Consider the following 17,608-nt stretch of genomic DNA (forward strand, 5'->3'; position numbering starts at 1 on the left):
TTGGCCTCTGCAGGTCCTGATTATTAGTTAATAATCAGTTATTTTAATATGTTAAACAATAAAGTGACCCGTTTCTTCCAGCTCTTTGTGTCTGCATTCTCATTCCGCCTTCATCGCAAGTACTTTTTAGACCTTAAAGCTATTTTTAAAGTAAATTTAAATTTCTGTTACCTATGAATTGCAATTATTTTCTCACCCTATTTTCAAACTTCTTTCTCATTTCCAGAATACAAGCCAAGACCCGAGAGTTTCGTGAAAGACAAGCCCGGGAACGAGATTATGTTGAGATCCATGATTTAAACAGGAGTTATGTGTGTGATTCTGAATCAATGTATGCTGGAATTTCTTCATTTTCCTCCATGAGTAGCAGCACAATTAGTAGTAGACCACAGAGCTCAGGGGAGGCATCCTCAATAGAAGCATTATATGCCCAAGTAAAGAAAGGACGCAATTCAAAGTCTTCACCTGTAGACAGGTAGGCACCAAATCAGACTTTGGTCAATATTCTGCTTCCAATGTCTGGTTTGTAAATTTTCATTACTATTCTTGGCTGTGGGAGGTGATTGTTTGTCAGCTGTAAAGCCAGAACTACATTTTATTAATGGATTTTTAAAAGCCTTTATAGAGAAAGATATTGAATTTACACAAATCAAGTCATAACGGAATGAGCAGTATGATCTTTTCAGTTGATTTTAACACAGCTCATTATCTTCTGGAAATGCTTTTAGATTTAAATTGCAGTGTTTAGCATAATTCAGGTTAAAGTCACATTTGGCTCAGCCTCTGTTGCTTCAGCATCAGACATCCTAGAAATACACTGAAGTGTTTATGAGCATTTTTGTCATTGATTTTCCGGAAGGTGTGGAAATCTGTAGTGTTTCAGAAATTGTTAGGCTTTTGTTTGGTCATCAAAACTGGAAATCAACAGGCACAAACTAAGAATCATTGTCATCCCTTTGGCTGTTTTACACATTTTAAATTGAAACTTGAGTCTTAGAACTCACAATACCCAGCTTAATATGTTGGTCTTTTAAACTCTAATAATGTACTGCTGACTGGCTGGCAATCTTGTCTGATTTAATTTGATGCAAGTTTTTAGATTGCTTGCACTAGTAACAGAACACAAAATTCTGGAGATAATTTTTCTATCTTGGCTGGTGAAATTTAAACTGAAATGTTAAGATGACAAATTCCTAAATGGTCTACCTTGACAGCTATGTGTTATTTCTAGTATCAGACACATCATGCCTATATAAGTTGCAATTGCTTTCATATTCTGCTTAAGAATAGATCACATTTGGTCACCACTGAGCAGTTGATTTATCCATCATGTTTTTTTACACTGGTCCTTAAAAAAATCATAATATAATTATGATATATCTAAGAAATAAAGAATAGAGAATAAATTTTAATTCTCAGAATTTTCAGTGTTGGAATTGAAGCTTATGAATCAGGAGAGCACCTATTGTTAGGAAAACGATAATCTAGAATAAAATGGAAAAAAGGACTGCAGAAAAGCAGTGAAAAACAAGAAAAAGTAAAAAGGAGATAGAGAATCTATTATTGCAGCTTTGAGAGAAATTGAAAATCAATTATCATCTGCAATGCTAGAGGTTGTCCACCTTCTATATTGGAAAGGGAAAAATCTATGCCCATAGTTCTAAATTCAGCCCTAGATCTCCAGTAAAAGATTAATAGTGGTAGGAAAATGTCTGACACTTTGAATAACTGCTTTTATTGATACAGTTATATAAGCCAGTGAGCTGGTGACATAAAATGGATTTATATTGTTATGAGGTTATAACAAACTGCTCATTTTTCTTAGTATCTGGTCTTATTGAGGGGAAATGGCATTATTTCTTGATAATGTGTTAGAATATCATTTCAAATATTCTGTAGACCAAATCAGTTGGCAATAATATTGTCCAAAATATAAACTTGTATTCAGTCTTTCATGGCCAACATTGTTCTGGGTTCTTTGTCTGTTATTCTTGCGGTAAAAGGCATAAAAGGCACCATTCACTAAGAAGAAGGTTATAATTTTTAATGTAGATCTTAGTATGCTAGAGATATGTGTGTAATATTGTGGTGTTAATGATAATCGGACCAAAGAAGGCTATCAAGATTTTTTATCTCAACAAAACAAAAGAGAATTCTGTGCAGAATGCAGGCTGCTACTGACAAAATTGGGTGCACTTTTCCACATTTCCAATTGTTGTATCCATGTGAGTGACAACGAATATTTAGTTTATTTTATTATGTATACATTGCATCATTACCACTGTGAGCTGCCTTTGTTTAAAATTTAAACAAAGAAACAAACTATCATTTCAATAGTGGTTCTAAAAATTCAGAAGACCTGTTGAGATTCATTTGGGAACCCCATGTGAGTGGTTTTTGTTGTTGTTGCTGCTGCTGCTGTTTTTGTTTTTTAGGATACCGTGAGTTATATTCTCTTTGGCATCTTTTCTTTCCTAATTGTTATCCATGTCTAATGGATTTTAAAAGGCAAGTTTAATGAAAATTCAAACAAACAAACAAATAATATATCCAAACTAAATTAATCACACTTCAGACCCACAAAAATCAAAGTGAAAATTAGTCATATAATAAAGAGAAATTCTATTGGACCATTTGTTAAAATTGCTTAGATTTATTGTCTGACTCCAGTCATTTCCTGTAAATTGTACCAAAACATCACTAGAAAGCATTGGAGAATTTAACAATAGTTATATTATATAACCTCAAAGCAAAAAAGTACGGGGAATGTGTCTTTTTTTTTTCCAAATTAGGATTCTCTGCCATTGTTTATAAAGTATTAAAAAAAAAAATTAGCTTCAGGTTCATCACCAGTTGGGTAGATCCATATACCAGTAAAACTCCATATAAAAAGTAGATAATGGATACATAACTTTTTCTTTAATGGTTACTTGCACCTTCCTTTCAGGTGTTTCGGGGAAAGGGAAACAGAATTGGATGGATTTTTTCTTCTTCTTCTCTCATATCCAATCATTTCTAAGGAGTTACATTCCTGTAGCAAATGTTTTTAGCCAACCTAATAAATATTTTGCTTGTATCTTTTACATCACATGGAAGAAAATGCAACCAATGGCTATGCAAGTCTGGTTTCATTTTTTTTTCTTTTAGGTGACAGTGGTATTACATAAATATGTGATATACATATACGTGTGTGTGTGTGTGTGTGTGTAATCTAGTATATAGAGATAATTCCATAAAAAGACAGCTGCTAATGGACTTTTACAGGCTGTTGCTATGACATCACTTCCCACCAAAGAGTGCATTGTCTTCAAAAGGAATTGAAAGGTAAAGGGCACTGTGCTGCTTAAAACTTAATAGCTTCAAAATAGTAGGCTAGAATCCCACAACTTGCTCTGGACACTATAATGGAAAAGTAAAGACCATAATCATGGGGGTTTTTTGCATTCACGATGGCATTGAAAAAATACCCATCAGGAAAAAACATCTTTGTGAAATGGTTCCTCTTCCATTAAAGTTGGAATCAAGTTGTATCTCACAAAACTCAACTGGGGAGGGAAAAAAAGAATTGTAAAATAGGATAGAGAAGGGAGAAAATCATTCTTGTTTATTCTTAATGTGAATATGATATTGACTGACATAAAAAAGTGACAGGTTAATTTTATATTATTTTTATTTGCAGTTTAATACAACTTCTGAAAGGAATATAATTTTATATGACGCAAGGAAAGAAGTATGAAATTTGTTATAAAATGTTTTTATGAAAAGGAATTTTTGTAATATAAAATAATATTTTCTGAATATATGATTATATCATTTGAAGTTTCATTCATATCATATTTTTAATGTCTAAGAGTAATTCATTGCATATATTCTAAGCTTTTTACCAAGTACACCTTCAGCTGAAAGATATGAAATAATACTCAAGATAACACTTTCTGCATGTGCTAAAAAAGAAATTAATTTCCCCCAGAAACAGAGAGGTTTGACATTTAGAAGCATAGAATTAGAAGAAATCATTTAGACCAATCAGTCCAATCCTGGTTCAGTTGAGAAAGCTATGGATTGGTTAAGTCATATTCTGCACCATGCTAATGCATAGATTCCCAAATGAGCTGAGTGGATATTCTTCAGTAATTTCCTATGAAAAGAGTTAATGGGATAGGTACTTTTCTCTCAGGATAATTAACATGAAAGTTTTATCAGTTAGTTGATGTTATCTTTTTTCCTAAAGAGCTTTGGGAGTAGATCACAAATGCAGTTCAAAGACAGCTGATAGACAAGCTCTCTGAATCAATCTACTTTCCTTTAAAAACAATGCTTGATTTGGATGATGATACAAGCATAGCTAAGATATATAAAAATAACAATAACAAAATCAATACAATTGTCTCTGTGTTAACTGATTTCACAACACTGCTGTAGTTCTTCCAGCAAATTTATTATTCTCATCATTTGAACTTTAAACAATTGATGCCAAGAGAATCCCTTCTACTTGGATTTAATGTAATATGTAAAAATGAAGCTTTTCTGGTCTTGAAGAAAGCAAGAATATATAGCAGTTGATTAGAAAAAGTATTATTGCAAATACAAGCGCCAGTCTTCCCTTTCCCTGAAGAAATTAGAATTCTCAGTTGATTTAAAACTTATTTCATATGCACTTTAGGGCTTTTATATATTATTTTTTCCTGCTGCATGTCTCATGCACCAATAACCCCCGATCTATTCGCTGTGTAGATTGATAAGACCTGTTTGCTATTCCATAAACTCAATGTAAGGGGAACAACTAGTACCTCTAACTTTAATGGTCTTAGGTTACTACCTACTCTTCTGCCAATATGGATGCAATAAAAATCCACTTTTAATATAAATTCATGAGGATTTATGCAGAGCCCCTAGTGTGAGGTATATTTGCTTTGACCCTATTCATTGTTCGGGTTATGATTTTTGAGGTACTAGGAAAATAAATCATAAAAAGTTTCCATATCAGAACTAAATGGTGATGTGACACAAGGTTTTCTCTATTAGAATTTTCAAATATGTGCCCTTTGTTTTTTATTTATTTGGTTTTGGGGGGGATTGGTTCCTTTTATGTTTTAATGTTAGTTTTATAATTGAAGGCAGGCAACTGCTGACTTGTTTTTAGCTTTTTAAGCCTAGTTCTTTCAGGAATATTGTAAATGGGGAAATGTATAAAGAGATAAGAGAGGAATGATCTTCCTGGAGTAGGTTTCAAAACAGGAAAAGAATTGGGGTATGGGGGCGCTCACATGAAGGCTAGCCTACAAATGGAATAACGGAAAGTCATTTAACAATCATCCTTTGTTTCAAGCTAACAATCACTCAGTTCAGTTTACAAATATTTTATTCAAGTGTATCAGCTATGAGAAGCGTGAGAGAAGAGTTGTGTAAAATGCAATTTATTTTTAAGAAGTCAGTCAGAATTTGTCAGTCTTAATGGACTCAGTTCTGTGGTTGGTATGCAGGAAAAGAAACCCATGAATGTAGAAGAAAGCAGCTTTTGTTTTTCTCAGATTAAGAATGTAGTTTAATAATACAGATTTTTTTAAAAAAATCTGAAAGACAGGATCTGGGTGCAAAAGGATATTTGTATTTATCTGGATGTGAATTCAAAAGTCTATGGATGTAGAAAACCCATTTTTCCTGAAAAAAATATATAAATACATGAGAATGTTCATGAAAACTGGATAATTTCTGTCAACATTTGATGCTATCTTTTAGGAAACCAGTTTTTGCAGAACTTTCAGTTTTCATTCCTGTACATTTGTACTAACTCAGGTTGGAGAGAAGTGCATAATTTTTATGTTTATATTTCTGTTTTTGGCTATTTTAACTTGTGATGTCACTCCACTTTAAAATAACCAATGGTGGTTTGCTACCAGTTCCGCCCAGTTTAGTGGCAGGAGGCTCCACCCACCCACTCGGACACCATCATGGATGATCTGTGCATGTGTAAGAGGTTCTGCACATGTGCATAAGTGCCGCACATGAGTATTCACATTTCTGAATTGATAGGAAAGGTCAGTGAAACCCACTTCTGAAAATAGCTCCCAAATCATATGAGCATAAAGCAATATGGCTTACTCAGAGTTTATGTCAGTTTTGCAAGTAATTCACCTTTCAATCTAGATATTGCAACAGTTATGATGGTAGATGTTAGGAGATTATTTGCTTATCTACTTTTCTCTTATTAAATGAAATATTCTTAAATCGACTTAAAATCACAATGAAATCCAAAATTTCTGTTGTTAAGTGAGTTCTGCCCCATTTTTGCTCTCACAATTGCTGACAAATTTTGCTGTCACCATTGTTAAATTAATCAGTTATTTTAATTAGTAACATGGTTGTAAAATGAATCTGGCTCCACATTGACTTTGCTTGTCAGAATGTCTCAAAAGATGACCACATGACCCCAGGACACTGCAACTGTCATAAATATGAGCCAGTTGCCAATTGTTTAAATTTTTTGTCAAGTGTCTCAATTTTGATCATGTGACCATGGGAATGCTGCAACTGTTGTAAGTGTGAAAAATGATCATAAACCACTTTTTTGCAGTAACTTCAGTAAGCCATTGTAAGTTCAAGCTGTCACTAAACAAAAAAATGTAAATTGAGGACTACCTGTACATAATGCATCCTCCTGATGTATAGTGTGCTGGTGAGACCACATTTGGAATACTGTGTTTAGTTCTGGAGACCTCACCTACAAAAAGATATTGATAAAATTGAACGGGTCCAAAGACGGGCTGCAAAAATGGTGGAAGGTCTTAAGCATAAAACTTATGAGGAAAGACTTAATGAACTCAATCTGTATAATCTGGAGGCAGAAGGAAAAGGGGGGACATGATCGAAACATTTAAATATGTTAAAGGGTTAAATAAGGTTCAGGAGGAAAGTGTTTTTAATAGGAAAGTGAACAAGAACAAGGGGACACAATCTGAGGTTAGTTGGGGAGAAGATCAGAAGCAACATGAGAAAATATTTTACTAAAAGAGTAGTAGATGCTTGGAACAAACTTCCAGCAGATGTGGTTGGTAAATCCACAGTAACTGAATTTAAACATGCCTGGGATAAACATATATCCATCCTAAAAAAATAATAATACAAGAAATAGTGTAAGGGCAGACGATGGACCACGAGGTCTTTTTCTGCCCTCAATCTTCTATATTTCTATGCTTCGGCAGTGTTGTTGGGTTGTTGTATTTTAAATAAAATATTTTATTTGTTTCTTAAAAGATACAAAAAGGACAATGAATTTTCTTTTTTCATTGGTTTTATAAATCATTGTTACATATGAAGCTTATGCTAATTTATATTATTAAGCTTTAACATAACAAGAGCTATGCTGAATCAGGCCAAAGCCCATTGAGTCCAGCATTCTGTGTCACACCAATGGTCCTAGGGGATCTTGAGGAGAAAGAGAAGTCAAGACCCTCCCTTTCCCCTGACCCCCCAACAAATGGTACTCAAGGGAATCCTGCCTGCCTCAACCAACATAGAGGCGGCACATAGACATCAATTTCAATAACCAAGCTTTATTTCTATTCTCTCTCTGATTTCCCTTATAGATGTAAGTTTATAAAAGCCACATGTATGTTGTCATTGTGGCAAATGGGAGAAAGAATATGTTTCAAAATTATTTCACTTGCCCCCCAAAATATTCTGTTTTCTGACTTATTTTACAATTCACTCAGATGCTACCTAATCCGGAAACCTTTCAATTTGAATAAATCGCAAGTATGAACCTGAGCTATTCAGGCAGGTGTATTTCCGTACCCAACATCGTCTACATGAACACCTGCAGATGTAATGGGAGGTCACCCAGAAAAGTACATGTGAAGGAAGCTTAAAAATATAAACATATTCCACCATTCTTGAAACAGATGAATGCTTGTCAAAAATGGGATCAGTGCATTTAAGTTGTGTTAATTGGGAAGATGTGATTTAAATCAGAAAGGCTTATTCATGTTTCATCAATAATCATTCTCCTTAATATTTCATCAAAACTGGCTGATTTGCAGACAACCTTCTAGTCTTTGATTCATTATAACCGCAGACATAATTTAATCTTCCCTGCTTCTTCCTTTGCTCATTCAAATATGCTCTCTTTCATCTCCGTGACACTGTTAAAATGTTTCTAACTTTCTGAAATTGCTAATTGATCTCAAGTATTAAAATCTGTATTTAAGGCTCCAATGTCTTTTTTACGGAGGCATTTGTTCTTAGAATTTTGTTTGACAACAAATTTGAATATCACTCTAAGAACAGATAGTGTGTAATTCCCCCCTTTGTATATGGCTAAAAATAACAGGTATTTTAATGTTTATTTGTTCCTGTGTTGTCTGTATAGAAAATAGTCCATTGCTTATAGATTCAAGGTGACATAAGAAAATCTATTTCATGCATGAAAGTTGTTTTCACTTCTTGTTCAAGGTGCTTTCTGATACCAGACATAAAGGTGTGACTGAATTCCCCGCAGAGTTCACAGTTTCAAATTAGATAGATTCTGGGGGATATGGGAATAAAATAATATTGAACACTCAAGAGTAAGAAGAATGGAAATGATGAAGTTTGGAAGGGTCCTAGGTGTTCTCTGAACTTGGTTGTTTTCTTGTTTCATTATTCAAATGACGTTGAAATACCTGTCATTTCAACCCTGAGCTACAAATATTCTTCATCCTTATTGGATGGCGTTCTATTGTAGTCTTATCATAATTTAGGAAGATTGGTTCATTTCCACAGATTGTCATGTATTTTAATAAATACTATAAATAGATATTTCTGTGTCATGTATTTTAATAAATACTATAAATAGATATTTCTGTGAGCTTTTTTTTTTTTTTTACAATTTATTGGGAAAATAAGTGATGGTAGTGAAGCAAGCTTCCAGATATTGGAAAAATATAGTAGTTGGGAGGATATTTTGATGTAGTCTTAAAAGCAATTTTTATTTGCAATTTTAATTTTATATGTGTGATTCAATAAAAAAAGATTATTATAAAAATTCAACTAACTTTTATGAGGAAATAAAAATTTTGGAAGGAAAAAAACACCTAGAAGTATAAAATATGGTGAAACCTCAAGTACATGCAAATTAATAAAAATCTTGCTTCATTATTTGAAGCGCTTGTTTTGAGACACATTGAGTAATTTCCAGTATAGAAATTATGTTCTTTGTCTATTATTAGAACTGCCATAGCTAGAATTCAAGATTTCCCCTATGTGAGTTGCATGTCTTTTAGGGCTATAAAATATTTATGACCTATAAAATGTCTCTGATTTCTATAACGACCCAAGCTGGGTAGAATTCTTTTATGGCTTTCCTTGAAGATGACATGTTTCACATAAGCAATGTTTCACAAATCACAATGTTTAATTTCATACATCTCACAAGCCAAATTTCAGACAACCATCTTACTTTGAGATGGAAACCCCTAGCGGCTCCTCATAACTTAAAAGAGCTGTTGAAACCGAAGCTTTCTCTGGACCACAATAAAATTACTTCTCATGCTTCTTCAATCATAATTGTGTTAAGATTGTACAGCTGCTATCATTCAGTGCTGACTTGCATACTTCCTCAAAGCATATCTTCCATCTACCACAATGGAAAGTCACCAATTTCTATCAACAGATTTTTTCAACAATTGATATTTCTGTTGTATATATATATAGTCAGACTTTTGGCATCTCCCCCCTTAAAAAAAATAAACAAAGTAAAAATAATTATCAGCAAGTTTACCATACTATCATTGTCACATTTGGTAAGCAGAGGTGCTGGCCATATTTCGTTTAAAGCAAACCAATTTTTACAGTTAGTAAACAAAAGTTTACCCCAGATGTCATCTGAATTTGGAAAAATCATGTCTGAAGTTATTCATAGAGTGAGAGCATATATTACTTAACCCCTGAAATTGCTTTGATTAATTCATGGAGATTAAATTTCATTAAATGCCATTAGCTGTAGCATCAAGATTTAATAGGACAATAAGTAAAACCGAATTATGGATAATTTTGCTTACATTTTTTATTCCATACATATTCAAATTATTTTCTTATGTATGCATATGTATGTGTGTGAGTGTGTGTGTGTTTGTGTGTATGCATGCATATATACAGAGGTGGGTTGTTACATTGGAACGGTGACATGTGCTCACCTCCATGGCTCTGAGTGGTCGCGGAGTCCAGGGCGATTTTGCTATTGCACCTATGCAGGTAGTAAAATTGCATGCAGAGCCGCAGATGCGCCCATGTTTCAATGCAGTTTTTTGCTTCCGCACACATATATACATATACATGCATGCATGCATACATACATACATACATACATACATACATAGTGTTGGAACATTCACAACTTCTGAAGGCAATTTGTTCCACTGATTAATTGTTCTGTCAGGAAATTTCTCCTTAGTTCTAAGTTGCTTCTCTCCTTTCTTGATTATTTATTTATTTGTTTGTTTGTTTGTCAAAACATGTACAAGATAACAGGTACAGTATAAACAAAAATAAAACTGAAGTAGGTATAGGTAAATTTGAACAATAGGTCAGTAGGACAGAGACAGTAGACATAATGATGTGCTTATGCATGTCCCTTACAGACTTCTTAGGAATGGAGTGATTAGTTTTCACTCATTGTTTCTTGACCTGCGCTCAGATGCTTTGGAGAATAATTTGACTCCCTCTTCTTTGTGGCAGCCCCTGGGATATTGGAATACTACTATCATGTCTCCCCTAGTCCTTCTTTTCATTAAAACCTGCAGCCATTCTTCATAAGAGCCGGGGTGGCGCAGCAGGTAGAGTGCTGTACTGCAGGCCACTGAAGCTGATTGTAGATCTGAAGGTCAGCAGTTCAAATCTCATCACTGGCTCAAGGTTGACTCAGCCTTCCATCTTTCCGAGGTGGGTAAAATGAGGACCCGGATTGTGGGGGCAATAGGCTGTCGCTGTTAAAAAGTGCTATTGCTAACATGTTGTAAGCCGCCCCGAGTCTAAGGAGACGGGCGGCAAAAAAATTGATTGAATGAATGAATGAATGAATGAATGAATGAATGAATGAATGAATGAATGAATGTTTCAGCTTCCAGTCTTCTAATCATCTTTGTTGGTCTTCTGTGAACTCTTTCTAGAGTTTCAACATCTTTTTTACATCATAACCAAAACTGAATGTAATATTCCAAGTGTGGCTTTACCAAGGCATTATAAAGTGGTATAAACCCTTCACGTGATCTTGATTCTATCCCTCTGTTTATGCAGCCTAGAACTTTGTTGGCTTTTTTGGTACACTAGGACTCCAAGATCTCTCTTACAGTTACTACTACTATTACTACTATGAGCAAGGTAGCACATGTTGCCAAAGGAAAGTTGATCTGTACATGATTCTCTGCAAATGGTGCAGCATTTTGAAATTTTATAGTTCTGGAATGAGGAAAAGAGAGAAAGAAATAATGCCATGCTGACTTTCCTAAGTCCTGCTGTGTTGAAGGATGAGGAAAAAGGAAGTTAGTCATTTATTTTCTCCCTCCCTCTTCCAGACTTTATAGTCTGGCATGCATGAATGGTATGGAGAGCAGGTACTTTGGGTAATGAACCATAAGGTATCTGTTGACTCTTTCATCTCTATTGCATGATGTGTACACCTTTGACCTCCAAGGATAGCTCTCAGAATGTGAAAACTAAGTAGATTTTCCTTAACCCAACACTAAACTACCTTTGAAGGCTATTTGTGTTTGTGTCTTTGTGTTTGTTTTAACCCAAGGACATTATAAGTAGGCGTACAATTATCAATTGTCACAAAGAACATAGTTTTTGGATAGATTAATGTTGAATGCATATAAAATTTGTTAACTCTAAAGAAACATTAGGAAAACTGTTAGCGAAATGGAAGGGAGGAATTATAGTTACTGATATTTATCAAAGCAAAACATAGTAAAAAGGCAATGTTAATAATCATTTCACCACATAAGTACTGTTTTAGTATAATTACTTTCTGGTTAAAAAGAAGCTATAATAGTGCAATATAAGCCATTATATTAGAAGAGCTGCTTATTTTATATATAGGAAATTGTTTCATATTAAAATGCAAAAGATATCTCCATGATTTTTTTAAATGCTGTAACAAAGTAACTTAAGAAAGTTCACTAAAAAAAATCCCTGATCCTTCTTCCTTTGTAGGAATTTGCTGTAAATTTAAATTTTGTTTGATATAAAAGGGTTTTTTTATGTAGCTACATGAGTGACATTTAAATCTAGAAGTTCTACTTCTGTTTTGTGCAAAACCTACAAAGTGTTAAATGTTGGAAGGTTATATTAAAACATAGAACATGGAGTAATTCAAATTACAAGCCAAAGAATCTCCATCAATAAATAATGCTCCTTGTATGTCATTGTTACAGAAGGTTACTGACAGATTTGTGTGTGTGTGTGTGTGTGTGTGTGTGTGTGTGTTTATTTAGAGAAAGCTGGTTTGACAATTTTCCCCCTCTTGGTTCTTCCAGTGTTTCAGTAAAATGCACAAGAGAACTGGAGAAATTGGATTAGAATTATATATCTCTGTTATATTGCATTGTAGCCTCACCAAGCACAATTTAAATACAAGTTAAAATTCATTATGTAATTTAATAATCTTAACCTCCATTGATAAAAGTGAGATATTTCTGCCAGTGTCACACTACAATGTCACCCAGTGGAGTACTTCTATGAAGTCAGAGGCTACTACATTCTGATTTAGCGATTAAGTTCAAGAGTGCACATTCTATTGAGCTTGCAAAACACTTACAAAAGTTGCTCATGTCTAGGAGGACTTGAATTTATTAATGTTGCTTTAATTAAGAATTTAGAACATCATTCAACCAGTTTTGCTATATGATTCTCAGCTGTAGAATGCCAGGAATTATGTGGAGTTTAAGGACCTCCTAAATTGTTTGGAAATTCTTGGATATGAAAATTTAGGCATATGTGTACGTTTTCCTTTGTGTATAATGATTGTTATGCATGGGTCTCAACATCATTTAGCTTTGCGACTTTATTTTTCATCAGAATTTTATTCCCTTAGGAATTAGTTAGCCTAAGCACTAATGACAATGAAAGAGCTATCTACTGATTCTCCTTCCAACCTGTTTCAGTCTTTGTTCTTTTTCATTAAAGCAATTAAAACAAAGATGACACAGCAGGACAAGCAATATATGTTATTTAGATTCTTGCAGTTTGGTCACATTTGTTGCGCTGTGTCTATGAGAGTGTTGCAAAAGTTGATTAAGAAAATTAATGACAAGAAACAAGAGAGAAGAGAGCAAAGCAAAATGAGGAAAAGTTAAGTCTCTGGAAGGCATCCATTGTCTAAAAACTAACTTCTAGAGATAACACTTTTTAGTTATGAAAAGTCTGAAGTTTATTTTTCCCCAAAAATGTAATCGAAAAACAAATGTTACCTCTGAATCACTCACCTAAATGCTTTATAAAAAAATACATTTATACCATTTTGTTTTCAAGATCCCAGAAGCAAACAGTGAACATTAGAAAGGTCAGATTTTGGATACTTGAAAGGAGGGGTATTTAAGATATAGGCTGTGAACCAAAATATTTCTTTATAGCAACAATTTTCCCATTTTGTGGGCTTGGGTCTGCTACTCCTTAAACACTTGGAATCTTGAAAAAAGTGTGAGAAAACTTGCTGTTCTTTTTTTTCTTTTCTTTTCTTTTTAAGATAAAAGTGTGAGATAGGAAACTCTGGGAAAAATAAACAAGGTTAAGAATCAGAAAGGAAAATATTCCACAGCTATTGTCCCATTCAGCCTTTTAGCTTCAGTCATAGGTCATGGAAGGGTCATTTGGATGCTGTATGTTTAACCCTTATTGAAATACTTAAGGGAAAGCTAAGCCTTTTGAACTCCCTTGTTTTTCATCAGGCTTTTCCCTTTTTTGGCAGGATTATCAAATGGCTCTTTATTTTAAACCTCTGTATTATCTTACTTAACTCCTCTAATATACTTTTCTGGAATTATATATCCCTACCAATATAGCCTTTCTGACCAGACAGCATTGCAAATCTTTAGTCTTCTTTTTCCATGTGATAAGGTGCTAAGAAAAAATAATGGGATGCTCTAGGTGTTGATGTTTAGGATTATCTTTAGATGCTTAGGACTATCTTTAAATCCCAACAAGTAATGAAATCTCATTCAGATAAAGTTCTTTCATACAGCTGGACCAGTAGTACAGTATTCTTACTTCAGTGTTCATAGTTGACTGGTGCAGAAATTTGCACAAAAATGCACAAATAAGAAAATGCATTTTTATTACTATTTATTAGAGTTATATTTGCAAATGGATGCTAACTGAGGTATTTGGTATATGGGAAGTTGTTTAATAAAATACATATGCTGAGGATAGTCTGATCCTATGCAATATTTCATGCCACTTCTTTTGATTAATTTTGCTCCAGGCTGCAAGCTGAATTCAGCACGTCCTTTCAAGTCATTTTATGCTATATTGTCAGAAGACATGTTCATAAATTAATCAGTAAATATAGTGTTATCTTGATAATCATAGTTAATTGGTTCTGGGAGGCATGATGGGTACAAAAAACGAGTACCAAATAGATTTTTGGCATAAGGAGTAATGTAGTGACTTAAAAATCAGCCAACACCGATAAGTTCTAGCGTATCAAATTCAATGAGTTTCAAAGCAGTTCAAGCTACTTTGATCTTTGATACCACTACTGGTATATCGTTTCTTAACTACTCCTAATCCTAACCTGAAGAAAATATTGAACTTGAAGAGATTTAGAACTTAGATTTAGAACCGCTCCGGGTCCTCAGAGAGAGGCGGCATACAAGTCTAATAAACTGAATTGAAATTGAATTGAATTAAATAGTATTCTGAAGTTTAAACTGTTAGATAACAATTAAATTTTAAAACCTTAATATTTGAACTTGAATCATATGGGTTGGCACCAAGGTTATAAGATAACTTTCCAGATATTCTCTACCACAATTCCAACCTCTCAAGGCATCAGTTATATAGATGAATTGATAAGAGAGTACCAAGTGTCCATCCAGATATAAAGTTCCATTAGAGGAGTAGAAGTAGAGTAGTCTTCAGTAAAGGCCTCCTCACTGCTGTATGAAATCTGGGAATAAAAGGAAACAGATTTGTTGCTTTGCTTTACCTGCTTTACCTGTCATTTGCGGTAAAACAGGTACTTCATGATTTACAACCATTCATTTCGCGATCGTTTGAAGTTACAACAGCAACTTCAAGTTACGTGATCATCTTTCATGGCATTTTGATAAGCAAAGTCAATGGGGACGCCAGATTTATTTAAAATCTTGTTACTAACTTAATATTTATTACTTATTTATTACTTAGATTTGTATGCCGCCCCTCTCCGAAGACTCGGGGAGCGATCCATTTCTCCTGCAAAGTCGCAGCCTTCTTAGCTGCCCCTGCTCCTTCCACAATTCCAGCCTGCCTTTCCTAATCCATTCCCTGCAGCCAGCAGCCCTGATCTGCTTTCCAGCCTTCCACGTAGCCTTCCCAGTGTCCGCGTGGCCTGCTCGTGAAGATAGGCAAGTGGAAGGCCACGTGGAAAGCAGGCAAAGATTGTAAAATAGGACAAAACTTTAACATCTGTAGCTTAACAAAAGAAATTTTGGGTTAAATTGTGGTTGTAAGCAAAATACTATCTGTACAAGAGCTTTTTGAACATATCCAATTGCTGTGAATGCTGGACAAAAGCTTGGATATGATGTAAAGCTTTTCATCAAGGCACATTACCTGCTCTTTACCTTGATGAAATAAATCATGTTGTCTCTGTAGCACTTAGTTCTGATAAATGAAAGTGCCGTGCACTGGCCTGAAAAACACTAACTTTTCGCTTTCATTTTCCAAAGCTTCTAATTTTACTTTACAACAAATTTTAATTTGACCTTGTCTAAACTTAGTGGCTATGGTTATATCAGCCTAAGTTCAAATTGCAGTTTGTGTGTGATGTTCAGCATGTGAATTTGGATTAATTCTACCAGTGGAACCTAATTTATTTTATATGAGCGTAATGTTACAATATGTGTAGCAGGCAGAGAGAGATTATATGCATTGAGTACCATTCATAATGGAAAGATGGAGTTGATATAATAAACACTTAACACAACTAATCTTGACAATTATTTTCCATCTTTGGAATTGGTGTATACAATCTTTCCATGGATGTAATCCATCCAGATGTAATCTGGATGTAAGAAAATAAATTTCAAATAGAACAGAAAATCTCAGTGTAATTATCAGCATTAAACAGCATAATAATACGAGGGTCGCTCGTATTATTACTGTAGACTATGTATATAGACTATAGTCCTAGTCTCCCTTAATTTTCAAATTCAGCAAAAACATGTGTCATGTATATGTATGTATATATATGTGTGTGTGTGTGTGTGTGTGTGTATACACACACACACGCACACACACACACACATTAGACTTAATAGCATAGATGACAGGTATCTGGATATTCTTGAAAGATAATGTTCCAGATGCAAATAATTCTGTGAAATAATTTAATGGAAATAATTCTGTGAAATGCACAAAGCTTCGATCAAGATAGTATCAGAAAAAGCACTACTGTAAATTATGAATCTTACTCAAGCAAAGTCATCATACTTATAATTCAGTTATATTTAAGAAAATAAGAAGAAACCCATTTAGAATAACTAACATTTGCTCAGTGATGAATGAACAGTGAAGTGATTCATGTCATCAAGTAGTCTTCTGTACAAATACTTGATACATTTTGATTGATGTATAATGGTACACATTCATCTCTTGGGAGTGCTTGGTTATTAATACAGTATATAAGAGTGAGAGGTCATTAGTGGAAAGAAGAAATTCTAATTTATTATCTAATAATAATTCATGAAGAATTATATTTATTTAGTAATCTTTAAAATGCAAAATGTAATGTTATGCACAGTTTTAAACTGGAAGATAAGGGTCAGCAATGTGGTACATACAGATTAGGGTGTTCGAAGAGATATTCCTTCAAGCCCATCAGGCTTTCTGCCCTACATGTATTTTTTTTAAACAGCTTATTTATGGAATATTAAATTATCATAAAACCAAACACAGTTTGGTATTGTACTGGCAGTATGTCAGGCTAGTTTCCTTTGTGCTAAATGGTGTTTACAATTGGCCATGCCTACAATAGCAGCCATATTGTAGCTTGATGAGTCTCTTGTGTCGGCCACTTTCTAAATGAGCTTTCCTGATGCTCTCAAAATTCTAAATATACTGCCAGCTCTAAAAGGAGCCAATCTCCAATGTAGCACATTAGAGTTGTTCTTATCTCAGTTCATAAAACTATACATGTAGGAATCATGGTTCTCAGCTCAAATGGGTGAAAGGCAAAACTTTTACAGGAAAATCATACATAGGTTTATTAAACCTTTTTTTAAAAAAAAAACCTATGTAAATGAAAGGAAAGAAACCCTTCATCTAATTATTTGGCTTTTTCAACTTTAAAGTTAGAGAAAGATACTACAAGCATGTGGAGAGTTGTAGCAGGAAGGTGCAAGGTTAATTTCTGGTTGGATGCAATTCAGGG

At 34.0% G+C, this 17,608-nt stretch overlaps 1 protein-coding gene across 1 annotated transcript in view; it reads left to right on the forward strand.

The window, feature by feature from the left end:
• The window catches only part of PARD3 (par-3 family cell polarity regulator), a 716,596-nt gene that overhangs the window by 577,967 nt on the left and 121,021 nt on the right, over positions 1–17,608 (forward strand). Inside the window, 1 exon segment of the mRNA XM_070728743.1 lies at positions 227–475. Coding sequence (XP_070584844.1) covers positions 227–475 — 249 coding nt within the window.

This window comes from Erythrolamprus reginae, chromosome Z (genome assembly GCF_031021105.1).
Source record: "Erythrolamprus reginae isolate rEryReg1 chromosome Z, rEryReg1.hap1, whole genome shotgun sequence".
Classification (NCBI taxonomy): Eukaryota; Metazoa; Chordata; class Lepidosauria; order Squamata; family Dipsadidae; genus Erythrolamprus; species Erythrolamprus reginae.